This window comes from Citrus clementina, unplaced genomic scaffold (assembly GCF_000493195.1).
Source record: "Citrus clementina cultivar Clemenules unplaced genomic scaffold, Citrus_clementina_v1.0 scaffold_2, whole genome shotgun sequence".
Lineage (NCBI taxonomy): Eukaryota > Viridiplantae > Streptophyta > Magnoliopsida > Sapindales > Rutaceae > Citrus > Citrus x clementina.
Genome location: NW_006262688.1, coordinates 29397631 through 29410791, shown reverse-complemented (window position 1 = coordinate 29410791; position 13161 = coordinate 29397631). Strand labels below are relative to the sequence as shown.

General features: G+C 32.9%; 1 protein-coding gene across 1 annotated transcript; it reads left to right on the top strand.

The window, feature by feature from the left end:
* The first annotated feature begins 1390 nt into the window (after positions 1-1390).
* LOC18050606 (conserved oligomeric Golgi complex subunit 1) lies at positions 1391-9844 on the top strand. The gene is made up of 6 exons (XM_006448452.2): positions 1391-3801; positions 4996-5190; positions 6267-6544; positions 7271-7450; positions 7605-7782; positions 8595-9844. Exons 1-6 carry the CDS (start codon positions 1618-1620, stop codon positions 8766-8768), a joined length of 3189 nt encoding a protein of 1062 aa, XP_006448515.1. The 5' UTR covers positions 1391-1617; the 3' UTR covers positions 8769-9844.
* Positions 9845-13161: the final 3317 nt, after the last annotated feature.

The following is a 13161-nucleotide window of genomic DNA, read 5'->3' as shown; positions in this document are numbered from 1 at the left end:
ATTTTTTATTAATTTTAATTTAAATTATGTGAATAAAAATTATTAATAATAGCAACACAAATGAAATATTATTATTGATAATATAGTACAAAATTAATATTTTTTTAGAATAAAATATTTATTATTATTAATTAAATAAATAATTAATATTTATTAAAATTAATGTTTAATATTATTAATTTAAATATAATATTTATTTTATTTTTATTTTATTAAATTTAATAAAATAAATATGATATAATTATTATTTTTAATAAATATGATATTATTTATTTTATTAAATATTATTTATTTATTTTATTATAGGGATAAAATGGGAAGAGGGGGGGAGTGGATTCCCACTCCCACCTCCCCCCATGGGAGTGGGAATCCCACTCCCCACTCCAAAATTAGGTGGGACCCACGGATTCCCACTCCCACTCCCCCCTTTTTTAAGGTAAGTAAACACTAGAGTGGGAGGAATCCACACTCCACACTCCCACTTCAGAAAGTAAACACTACCTTAAGGTAGTACTTGCAGACTATCTTAAGAAGACAAAATTGGAAAAAAAAATGTACTAAATACACATACTATTTATACTTAATCACTTATATTAAGGCCAATTCTTTTTATTTATGCTAATCTGATTAGCTTATTAGAGGAAGATAATTAGCTCATTTTAACTGATTTACATCAATTGAGGATTTATTTATTTTTTTTAAATTAGTGATGGCCTATTGAAATGATCTATTTGAAAATACTTCCTACAATTTTGTACACTAATTTTGATTTGCTTATAAGTAATGATTTGCTTATAAATTATAAAGTTGTACACTAATTTTGTATCTCAAGGATGTGTCATCAATCAATAATTATTGTGTATAAGATAACAATTAATTTTTTAAATTACCATTAATGAGATAATTTCATTTTACGAATTAATGAATAACCTAACATGTATTATTAACTTGAATCAAACTACGTATTCCTACACCTCACAAGTCAATTTGATTATTCCATAAGAGTTTGATGTAAACGTAGAAAATATGGTTCATAATAGAAATTAGGACAAATTTTAGGGAAGTAGATGCTATTACAATAATTTGAGCATGAAATAAGAAAATAAAAATCCTATTTAATATTGAGGTTGGGTAATTATAATTTATAATTTAAAAATTAAAAAATTAAAATATTTAATAAATATTAACTGCTTTAATTTAAAAATTAAGTTAATTAATCTGACACTAAAAAATTCATAACATTTTTATTATTTTGTTTAAATTATATTAAAAAATACATAGATGAATTTTTTTTTAAAACTTTGACAGGGATATTTTGGTAAATCAATATCTCTACCCATTTTCTTACGAAATAAGGTTAGATCGGGTAGCAACAAGTCGTCGTCTTGATTTTGCTTGGAGTTTCAGTTAAATTCAAGTACATACAAGGAGCAAACTGATTAAAACAAAAATCGAATGTAAAAATTTAGGCGCGGAGGTTTAGTTAAATTGTATGACAAAATTTCAGATCTGTTGATTATAAAACAGCTTAGCCAGATCTGGAGGGAAAAAAAAAACTCTCTTTGTTTACAAATTCTAATGAACGGGTGATTGATTTTATTTTCCTACTTTGAGACCATGAGATTATCAAGCGGGGAGGACCGAGTTGCCGCGCACGGCGGCGGCGGCGGCTACCGAGACGCCGAGAGTCTATTCCGTACGAAACCGATATCCGAAATCCGTAATGTGGAACTCGCAACCAAGAAACAGATCCAGCAAAAGCAGGAGGAGCTGCGCCAATTGGTCGGCACGCGTTACCGAGATTTGATCGACTCGGCCGATTCCATCGTTCTTATGAAGTCATCATGCGAATCTATTTCATCCAATATTTCCTCAATTCATTCTCACATTCTGTCTCTTTCTTTGTCGGCCGAAACCGCTACCACCCCCAAGTTGTCAAACCCTAACCCTAACCGACTTAAAATCTACGGCATTGCGTGTCGTGTCAAGTACTTAGTTGATACGCCCGAGAATATCTGGGGTTGTTTGGATGAATCCATGTTTTTGGAGGCGGCGACGAGGTACGTGCGTGCCAAGCACGTGCAATACATCTTACTCGATGTCAATAAAGAAGTGGATCACTTGAATTTCCCTTTGTTACAACATCAATGCCAAATTGTGGAGAGCTTTAAGCTGCAGATTTCTCAGAGGGGTCGAGAGCGGTTGCTTGACAATGGGCTAGGAATTCAGGCTTATGCTGATGCTTTGGCTGCTGTTGCAGTGATAGATGAACTGGATCCGGAGCAGGTTCTCGGATTGTTCTTGGAGACTAGAAAAACTTGGATTCTTCAGACATTGGGGGGTAATGCTAATTTCACTTCTTCTGATGTTGTTTCTGTTTTTTGTCAAGTCATGAAAGTTATTCAGATCACAGTAGCTCAAGTAGGGGAGTTGTTTTTGCAAGTATTGAATGATATGCCTTTGTTTTATAAAGTTATATTAGCTTCCCCGCCAGCTTCTCAATTGTTTGGTGGGATTCCAAATCCTGATGAGGAGGTTAGGTTGTGGAAGTTGTTTAGGGATAAATTAGAGTCTGTAATGGTGATTCTCGATAAAGATTATATTGCAAAAACTTGTTTCAGTTGGTTGAGAGAATGTGGTGGGGAAATTGTCAGTAAGATTAATGGCAAGTTTTTAATCGATACGATTACTACTGGTAAAGAGCTTGGATTAGCTGAGAAGTCAATACGTGAGACAATGGATAGTAAGCAGGTTTTGGAGGGTAGTTTGGATTGGCTTAAGAGTGTATTTGGCTCAGAGATTGAGTTGCCATGGAGTAGGATCCGTGAGCTCATTTTGAAAGCCGATTCAGATCTTTGGGATGAGATTTTTGAAGATGCTTTTGTTCGGAGGATGAAAATGATCATTGATTCTGGATTTGAGGACTTATCGAGAGTGGTGAATGTGGCAAACTCCATTCAGGTGATAGGAGGGGATAATTCTGGCGAACTGGTTGATTTCCAGGCATACTTGAACCGGCCTTCTACTGGTGGTGGTGTTTGGTTTATAGAACCTAATAGTACTGTAAAGAAGGTTGGTGTCGTTTTAGGGCATAAAGCATTGCCCGAAGATAATGATTTTCAGAATTGTCTCAATGCCTATTTTGGTCTTGAAGTCAGTCGAATCAGAGATGCAGTGGATAGCTGCTGTCAGAATGTCCTTGAGGACCTACTGAGTTTCTTAGAATCTCCAAAGGCACCTCTGAGGTTGAAGGATCTGGCTCCATATCTACAAAATAAATGTTATGAAAGCATGTCAACAATTTTGATGGAACTCAAGAGGGAGCTTGATAATTTGTATGCTGCCATAGAAAGCGGCACCGAGTCTGTGCCGACAGCAATCATTGTTGAAAGATCCCTTTTTATTGGGCGCCTTTTGTTTGCATTTCAGAACCACTCAAAGCATATTCCAGTTATACTTGGTTCTCCAAGGTTTTGGGCAAAGGAGACTGTGGCTGCAGTTTTTGATAAGTTATCACCCCTGTTGAGGCAATCTAGAGTGGCTACTGATTCGTCAATGGCTGATAGCCCTGGAAAGCAAATTCCCACTGGCTCTAGAAGACAAACTTCGGCTGCAACTGCTGCATTGCTTGGAACAAATGAAAGTGAAAGCCCGAAGCTTGAAGAACTTACTAGAACCACCCGAGATCTTTGTATTAGAGCTCACAGCTTGTGGATAACGTGGTTATCCGATGAGCTTTCTTTCATTCTTTCTCGAGATCTGGGAAAAGATGATGGATTGTCAGCAACTACTTCTTTGAGGGTCAGTACCATTTACTTAAAGAATTTTTTATTGATTTATTTTCTTGCACTAGTAATACACACTTACACATGTATGTATGATGTACTATAATATATGCCTTGGACTACAATGATGGGTGGTGGTATGATGTTTTCCCTCTGAGTAAGGGCAGGTGAATAGTCCATTCTGGAGACAGGAACACATTTTTCCTAAAGATTTGGAACAATAGTTTATCCTGTTTATTTCATAGCACAGTGCTGCTTGACAGGAATAAGCTACTTCCCTTTTTTCTTTTTTCCCCCATTTTCTTGCTTGTTGGTGTGTGTATGCATCAATTTTAGTTTAATTTGAATGGTGGGACTTTTCAAGTCACGATGGATTGGGATTTTTCAAAAGGATTATCTCATTGAATGGTTCCTTCCTCCTTTCCCTGTCTCTCAGATTTTAAGTCTCAGTTTTCCTTATAGGTTTGACATATCAAAGGTGATGCTTTTGGCAGGAGTGCATCCTTCTTATTTCATGGAGGAAAATTGAAGTACCTGTTAATTACATTTACCAGAAGGGGATGCATGTGTGTTCCTTTTTGTGTAAATGCTCCTAAATTATGTAGTGTTGTTCCAAATAAACCCATTGGACTTTATTGGTATTATGTTTTTGAAAAATTGCATTGGAAAGTTCTCTCTGTGTCTGTCCCTATGGACTTCAAAGTTCCCAAGACTTCACTTTTTGGCACTGGCAGTGCATTTGATAGTTGGTTATTTTTGCAATCCAGTTTGGTCTACGTAAGGGAACATTTGGAAAGATGGATGTGGGCATCTACATTATATTTTCATGCATTTTGAGAGCCTTAAAAATCCTCCTTTTAGCTGTATTTATCACATCTAGCTCAAATAATCCGTTTGAACTTGTGTATACGTATTACCATTCCTTTTCTTCTTTTTCTTTTTCTATTTTTTTGGTAAGGAAAACCTTGATCATTTATTATCCCAAAAATTAATAATAGTAATAATTATTATTATTATTATTAAAAAATTAATAATAATAAAGAAAGAAAGAAAAGGGAAAACGTGTTCTCTGATGTACAGATTAATTCTCCCTTTGGTTAATTACTGGTAATCAGTATTGTGTGCAGCTTACAGTTTATTTATATGGTGTTGTTTTTATTATGAAAGTATGTTGTCAATGTATGAGTCTCATCTTCTGATTATTGGGCAGGGGTGGGAAGAGACAGTGGTGAAGCAAGAACAATCTGACGAGAGCGAGTCGGAGATGAAAATTTCACTTCCATCCATGCCTTCACTCTACATCATCTCGTTTTTGTGTCGAGCATGTGAAGAAATTCATAGAATTGGTGGTCATGTACTTGACAAATCAATTTTGCAAAAATTTTCATCACATTTATTGGAAAAGGTATGCAGCTTGAGTTGATGTTGTGTTTACTAGTTCACCCATGAACCCTAGCAATAATTCAGTTTATTTGAACTTGTTATTGCTGTATTGTTATATTTGAACTTTCTCTACATTGTCCCATTGTCATTATGTGTTAAACTATGTTTGTGTTTTAGTTATTTAGATGTTTGTTACTTAGGTAAAAGAATAAAGTATATTTATCTTTTTTTTCTCTCATCTGATTCTTCCTTATAAACATCCTCAAATTTGTATTCAAATCTGGGTGCTGTAAATTAAATGTTGCCTTTTGACACTTTTTCTTCACCTCCCATTTCGGAAGTTCCCTGTAGTGAGCCTTTTGTCTCTTGAACTACAGTGAGAAGACTTTTTTTTTTCCTCTTTTCTACATTATGGCATGACATATGTGTCTTTGATTTGTTCACTTGTTCCTTATTATAGCATGTTTTATTTTTAGTCCCTTCTAATCATGATGTTCTAGAAACCTGGAAGGATCTCTGGGAAACTTCATTTCGTAATTGTTATTTATTGGTTTCTCATTTTGAAATGAATCAATCATTTTAAGCTTTCCAATTGATTGAGAAAAACCAAGATTATCATAAATTAACAATGGAGGAAATATGGTGCTACTTTTGGGTTTCTTTTGTTTGCCACTCCTTTGAGATTGAGGCCATTCCTTCATATATCAAATGCATCCTTGTAGATTGTTTCAAATAATGGCTACTGATGATTTTAGTTGTAGCTCTGGTTGGAAGAAGATTTTTTATATTTATTGTTTTTCAGAAAACAAGATATATCTGCCCTTTCTAGTCACATTTCTGTGTTCTTTGAGCTTAGGTTGCTCATCAATTTTCCACTGATTTGTTGTTCAGTCTGGATGTTCTAATATGGATTTTAATTAGCTTTCTTAACTTATTGGTCCTGAGCCATTCTGTTTTAATTCTTGAATTCAGGGACTCTCTTTGATTATGTGTACGTACTTTGACTGTTGGTTCATAGTATAATTTCATTTTTAATTAATATAAAATTTTATTCTTGTTTATTGTCTAAAAAAAATTCGACTCTTCTCAATTTTGTAGGTCATAGGCATTTATAGGAACTTCCTTTCTACTATAGAGGCACACGAATTGCAAGTGTCAGAGAAAGGAGTTTTGCAAGTCTTGTTTGACTTGAGATTTTCTGCTGACGTTTTATCTGGAGGTGATAGCAATATAAATGAGTCATCCAAAAATTCGAAGGCAAAGTTTTCTTTCAGACGGAAGCAAGATCAAAGCCAAACAAAATCGCACATGAGAGAGCATGTTGATGGCTTAATTAATAGATTTTCACAAAGATTGGATCCCATTGACTGGCTTACGTATGATTTTCTACCCCTCCATAGTAAATTAAATTATGAATATCTATTTTGAGTATTCATAATGATTATTACAAAAGCTTTTCACAGTGTTTTTCTTTAAACGAGCATAAATGTTGACTGGGCAATTGTCTAGGAACTCGTTTTTGTCAAAAATCATGGTTGATGTGTTCCCCTTTTCATGTCAAGTTTTGCTGTCAAAAATAGAAATTACTGGAATACATTTAGCAATAAATTGTGAAAGAAGCTTGGAAAATGCTGGGAAGTATTATATAGAATTTTTTAGGTGTCAATTCAAAGCTTAGCTACTTCAAATTTTCTATATTTTTGGCTTCTGCAAGTTTTATATTTCGGACTTGGACATTACAAGAAGGATCATTCTTTATGTTACAGTAATAGTCTCTCTCACCATACATTGACATTTCTTTGCTGTCTAAAAGTTGTGTGCTCATGATGATATTCCAATTTTTCATAACAGGTTTTCCAACAAATAGATATATTTTTTAAGTGTACCACAAATCCGCTACCACAACTGACCAAACAACTTCTATAATTTTGACATACGTGCAATTTGCGTTGTAGAGGCTCCTGTTTTGTTGTGTTTATGATTATTTATTTTCTTTTGAGCATTCAATCTAACCGTGAGAAGTCTTCTTTCTCATATGTTGGATTAAGGCATACTTGAGTATCTATTACTTTTGGTTTATAATTTGTCTTACGTCATTGAAGGTATGAGCCATATCTGAGGGAGAATGAGAAGCAGGCATACGTTAGGCATGCTGTTCTCTTTGGGTTCTTTGTGCAACTTAACCGGATGTACACAGACACTGTTCAGAAACTGCCTACTAATTCCGAGTCAAATATCATGAGATGCTCTACAGTTCCTCGCTTCAAATATCTTCCAATTAGGTTGGTGCTTTGATTTCTTTCATTAAATCCTATGTTGTCTATCTCTAAAAACACACATGGACACAGATTCTTCGTCTCCAAACTCAATCAATTTCTTCCTAAAATTTTCAGTTTTTAAATTTGGATTTCTTTAACATTATTTTTGTTCATCCAGTGCTCCAGCTCTGTCTTCAAGAGCAACAACTAAAACATCTGCTCCAATTTTATTGGATGAAATCTCTTCAAGAGCCACCTGGAAAGCTTATACAAATGGAGAGCTTTCTGGAAATATTAATTTGGATGACAACTCAAGCTTTGGTGTAGCAACACCATTCTTAAAGTCTTTTATGCAGGTTAGTCTGTCTGTCTAATACAATCCTGTTTATCGTCAAATTATAGTTGTGCCTGAACAGCTAAAGCTTGCCTGTTAGAATGGTTTGTCATCCCTGAAGTCTTAATTTGCTGATTGACATAGTCCTGCCGTCCTGGTAGAAATTTTGGACAGATCAACTTATGCAAAGATAATGATTTATATGTTGATCATGTACCATGTATCAATTTTCTTTATTTCTTTGATTAATAGCTCTTTAACCATTGAATTTTGTTGCAAGACGTTCTTAATGTTGATTTTAGAACAAGCTTTTGCTTTATCAGTTAAAACTTTAAAGTATAGAACTAGTCTAAATATTATTTGGATAACTTGAAAAAACTGAAGAGCGGCATTGATTATAAAATATACAGTTGTCATTTTTTTTTAACTGCACTCTTGCAAAAAAATATTTATAGAAAAGCGTCATATTGTGTTTATTTTGAAGAATTCTTTTCCGATATTTAATAGCCGATGAAGCTTATATATCTACTTTAACCATGTCAAAAGTCAAAAGTTATCTACTAAAGTGATTAGTTTATGGAGTGTTATCATCTGGTTCCCTGAGCTTCATCCTTTTTATCCATGGGTTGAATTAATTACTGTGGGTTTATGGATTTGTTCTTTTATCTAGAGCAGTGACTGATGCATGAATTTATGAGTAATTTATGCTTGTTCCAATAAACTCGTTCATTTAGATGATTGCTGAGCTCTGTATAGGAAATAGTTGACATTTTGTTGTTCTACTGTGTATAATTTGGAAACGCAAGTTTCTGATAATTGACTTGTGCTGGCCAGGTTGGTAGCAGATTTGGAGAGAGCACGCTGAAATTGGGATCCATGTTAACAGATGGTCAAGTGGGCATATTCAAGGATAGATCTGCATCTGCCATGTCAACATTTGGTGACATATTACCTGCCCAAGCTGCAGGTCTTCTTTCTTCTTTTACTACAGCTAGAGCTGATTCTTGATTGTCTGTTAAGTTCTTCAGTCCTCTTTATTTGCTTAGATGCATACTTTATTTGGTGAAGAGACACACTGGAAGACTTCCCAGACATGTAGATGTTATCATACTGTGTATTGACACCCTCTGTTCCCAAGAGGAGGAATGTACAAGTTATAGATAGGAGTTTGGAAATTTTTTTTATTTTTTTCAGTGATGGGAATATGGGACTCAAGAGGTGTTTGAAGGAAAGGTTGATTTCTAAAACAGAAGGAAGAAACAATTTGGGAAAGCTTGAACTAAGTGGAAGGCGAGAAAAGGCATAGTTGCGGAATGTATTCTGTAGAGAACAATAAACGCGGAGACTAGAATCATACTTGCAGGGTGTTCATATCACAGGGACTTCTAACATTACAGAGTATAAGTGAAAGGAGAATTGAACTATAGTGGAACTTCTACACTTGAGGATTTAGTGGGCCTACAATGTGATCATATAAGAGTGGAAAATTTGTTGTCCAGTTCATTTGGCAGAGGATTTCATTCTGGAGAAGACCTTTTGTATGTAGTCTGACGAATGATACTGGATTATTTCTTAAAGTTGTATGTTCAAGTGGACGTCTATCCTGCTGGTTACTACTTTATTCGTGCAGCCAGTCACTACAGGTTGTTGCACATTTGGCCTTTCCTTCGGAGTTGCCGTATCTTGTGAAATTCTTCTTGAAGTCAAATTTTTGGCTTCTGGGGATAATCCGGCAGTTATATCTACAAGCTTCTTTGTTTAGGTGCTGGTGTGCCTAGTGCTTCAACGATGAATGACCCTGCATTTTTGAAGATGAGAAGCTGAAGAAAGTTGGGGTAGAACAATGTTCCGTTTTGTTTTCTTTCCTTTCCAAGATCCTTTTCTTGTCTGCTCAATGTTTCAGTTTGAATTGATGATATACACACCTCTGTAATTTTTCAATTTTGTTTTCCAAGTTCCTTCTGTAAATTCTCTTCAGTAGACCAAAAAGAACAGCAAGGGGCTAAGGACTGGGATGTTGAACTGATAAAAGTCCCACTTGTGGAAATGATACATCGAAATACATATTTACGCGTTCATCTGCAGGTTACTATTATTTCTTACTGTTGCGTTGTTTTCGGTCCGCGGTCACAATGGCAAGAGAAATTAACCACACATTTAAAATGTGTTAATGGTATTTTTGTGAATGGATAAGTTTTGGATACCTTTGTCCTGCTATACGTGGAGAAAATTTTAATGATATATTAATATATAACCTTTCGGGCGAGTGTGACTGTTTGCTGGTTTTGAAAGTACCAAAATTCCCTTGCACCAGGTACACGATTTGACAACATTTTCACTGTTTTATGGCGTAAAAATAAAAGTAATTGTTTATACCACCCAAAATAAGGGTAACTTCTGAACAACAAAATTGAAGTTAAACAAATATCATGAAATTCATTACTTCCTTTCGTTTTCTTAATTTTCTTAGAAATGATACTAAAGTAACTCAAAGACTCCAAACCGAAAAAATATAACTTAAACTTTTGATTATTCAAATACAACCAGAAACTCATTAAAAGAAAAAAAAAATCTTTTCCTCAATGCTCTCAGCAAACTACCAAAATTACCATAATTTTTGGTTTTATTTGCCACTATTCTTATCTAATTCCCAATTTAACCATTCGAATCCAAATTCAATACACTTCTCTTTAAATCCAACCCATTTGAATTCGATTTTAATACAATGTTTCAAATCCAATCCCCAAATTCGACAAATTTCTCTTCAAATCTAATTAATTGGATTTTGAAATAAATCTTTGTAAACTCAAATACCAAAATACGTGCCTTTTAATTTCACAAAGTGAGTTTGAATCTAACTTAGCGCCTTATTAATAGGGTTGGCAAATTTAGGGCTTGCGTCGGGCTTTTTCAAAGCCATTCTCAAACTTATTAGATAAGAAGTGTGAGGTTGAGCCAGACTTGTGCTTTTACTTTTTTTTTTTTAAATTTTAATTATTATAAACCTGAAAACAGTTAGTAATAATAAAATTGTTATAATTAACAATGAATTAAAGAAAATAAATATTTCAAAATAAAGTAACAAATAAAGAAAATAAAGTAACTAAGAGATTTAATTTTTTAGTACTGAATTCTCTAATTCAAGCACTCTCTTAATTAATTAACACTTAAAAGAGAATTTAGTATTATAATTTTAAGTTTTTTAATTCATTATTGATATATAAATTAGGAATTTAAGTTTACTTTTTTTTATATTTTTCTATTATTTTTTAAATTTGAATTTATTATTTGAATTTATAAATTTATTTATTTTTTAAATAGAGGGCTTGAGCCTACCCCGAACTTTTTTTTCCAAGCCCTTGTCCTGACCCTCATGTGCGAAGACGGGGCCAAAGTCTATAGGAATGGGTTGGCCGAGCCAAGCTTTTTTTTTCATCCCTACTTATCAACAACACTAACTATAACATCAATATTAGCAGCAACAACAAAATAAACTAAAAAAAATACATAAAATTAAACCAGAAAAAGGAAGCCAACCAGTCGTGACCTCTTTTTTTTTTTGTTTTGGCTTCTGGTGGTGTGGTTGACACGGTTGTGACTGTGGCTTGGCACAGTGCTGAGTGTCGGTAGGGGGTGGATGGGGCAACTCGCAGCTTGGGGATTGTTATTGGGTGACGGTGGCGCCATGGTTTGTGGTTGTTGGCAAGCAGTAGCATGAAGGGTTTTGCAAGTTAATAATGGTAGCGACTAAGGTTTGTGCTTGTGTGGTGGTGTTTAAAGGTTATGATTGGTAGGAATTGTCGTGGCTATGGGTTAAGAGTACGTTTGACATACTGTATTATATTATGATGTATTAAATTATTTTGATGCTGGTGTATTATATTATGTTGTATTGCATTAGTATTGTATTATAACAATATTGTATAATGTTTGGTGCTACATTATACTTAATTAATTTTTTTGTAATTAACTTAAATTATATATTTAGAAAATAATATTTATTAGCACCTAGAAAAATACAAAATATAGAAGTCTTAAATTTTAGAAATTTAACATTATTTTTTAGTATAAATATTAAAAATAATAATTTTTCATAAAGATTAAAACTTATAGCCTTATAATCCACAACATAACATTTATTTTTCAGTATTTTCTAAATATATAACATGTGAAATAAAGATCGAAGTTAATAATTCAATCAAATAATCTCTAAATAATATCATAACGTAATGATATTTTATATTATTATTTTTATTAGTATTAATTTTAGATTAATATTATTTAAATTTATTCATAAATCAATATTTTTAATATTTATATTAAATATTTATATATTAATTACTATAATATAATTAAATAATTTAATATCAAGTTATATTCTTATTTTTATATATTATATAAGTACTTATTAATCAATTTTATATATTAATTATTATATAATTAAATAATACATTATTTAGTAATATTTTTAATATAATAAAAATTAAAATATGAATAATAAATAATAAATTTATTAATCTATATTAATAATTATGATGTAAAAAAAAAGAAAAGAAAAACTAATAGTATATAAAATTAAAAAGTTATATTATTTATAAAAAAAATCAAAAGCATAAAAAAAGAAGCAAAAGCAAAACGCTAATGCAGCAGTTGCTGCATTAGCATACCCCTTAATCCCTTGTAAAAATTTTCCAAACATGGTATTGGTATTAACCTAACGTGAACAGAATTTTAGTACCCCATAATCTCATATGCCAAACACACCTTAAAGGTAGTGATGGTGGTGGATAAGTATAATTTATTTGTAGTTTGGGGTTTGCGATGATGGTGGCAGCGACTAACGAAGAGGAGAGAGGAGGAAAATTATTTTTTACTCAATTTTTATTTTTTCTCTTTAGAAAGAGTTAATCGCTTCATTTTTTTTTTTTAAAAAAGCTAACCTCTTCATTTTAGGTGTAGAGTGACTTTACAATCAATCAATATGCAATCACATAACTACCAAATGACTTATTAACAATTACACATGTCTAGGGGTGATACGTCAACATATCGATAGTTTCTCTCCAACTATAGTAAGGACAAACCTTAAGGCAAGTATCCAAAAATCACCCCGAATGAATTTTACTCCACTTGAAAGGGGCATTTTTTAAAATGCTCTACCAGAAGATAAGAAACAGAATATTTTAAGAGACAGAAGTTTTAGAAGAATGTCTCTTTTTAAAAGACTGTCTTAAAGAGTGTGTTTATTCGTAGGATTAGATAATTAGACCGCTGAATTAATTAAATAATAGTGTTTCTTTCTTCGAAGTATCTCGTGAATAGAATGAAAAATGGGGATATTGGTCGAAAAAATGAGATTGTAGAATGAGGTTAAAAATACTACCTCTCCAATGAGATAACC

Bases quoted from the DNA above. Each gene is read 5' to 3' on its own strand.
- LOC18050606 (XM_006448452.2), top strand. From the start codon at position 1,618: ATGAGATTATCAAGCGGGGAGGACCGAGTTGCCGCGCACGGCGGCGGC. The intron at 3,802-4,995 runs GTCAGTACCATT...ATTATTGGGCAG, and splicing joins CAGCAACTACTTCTTTGAGG to GGGTGGGAAGAGACAGTGGT. The intron at 7,451-7,604 runs GTTGGTGCTTTG...TTGTTCATCCAG, and splicing joins TTCAAATATCTTCCAATTAG to TGCTCCAGCTCTGTCTTCAA.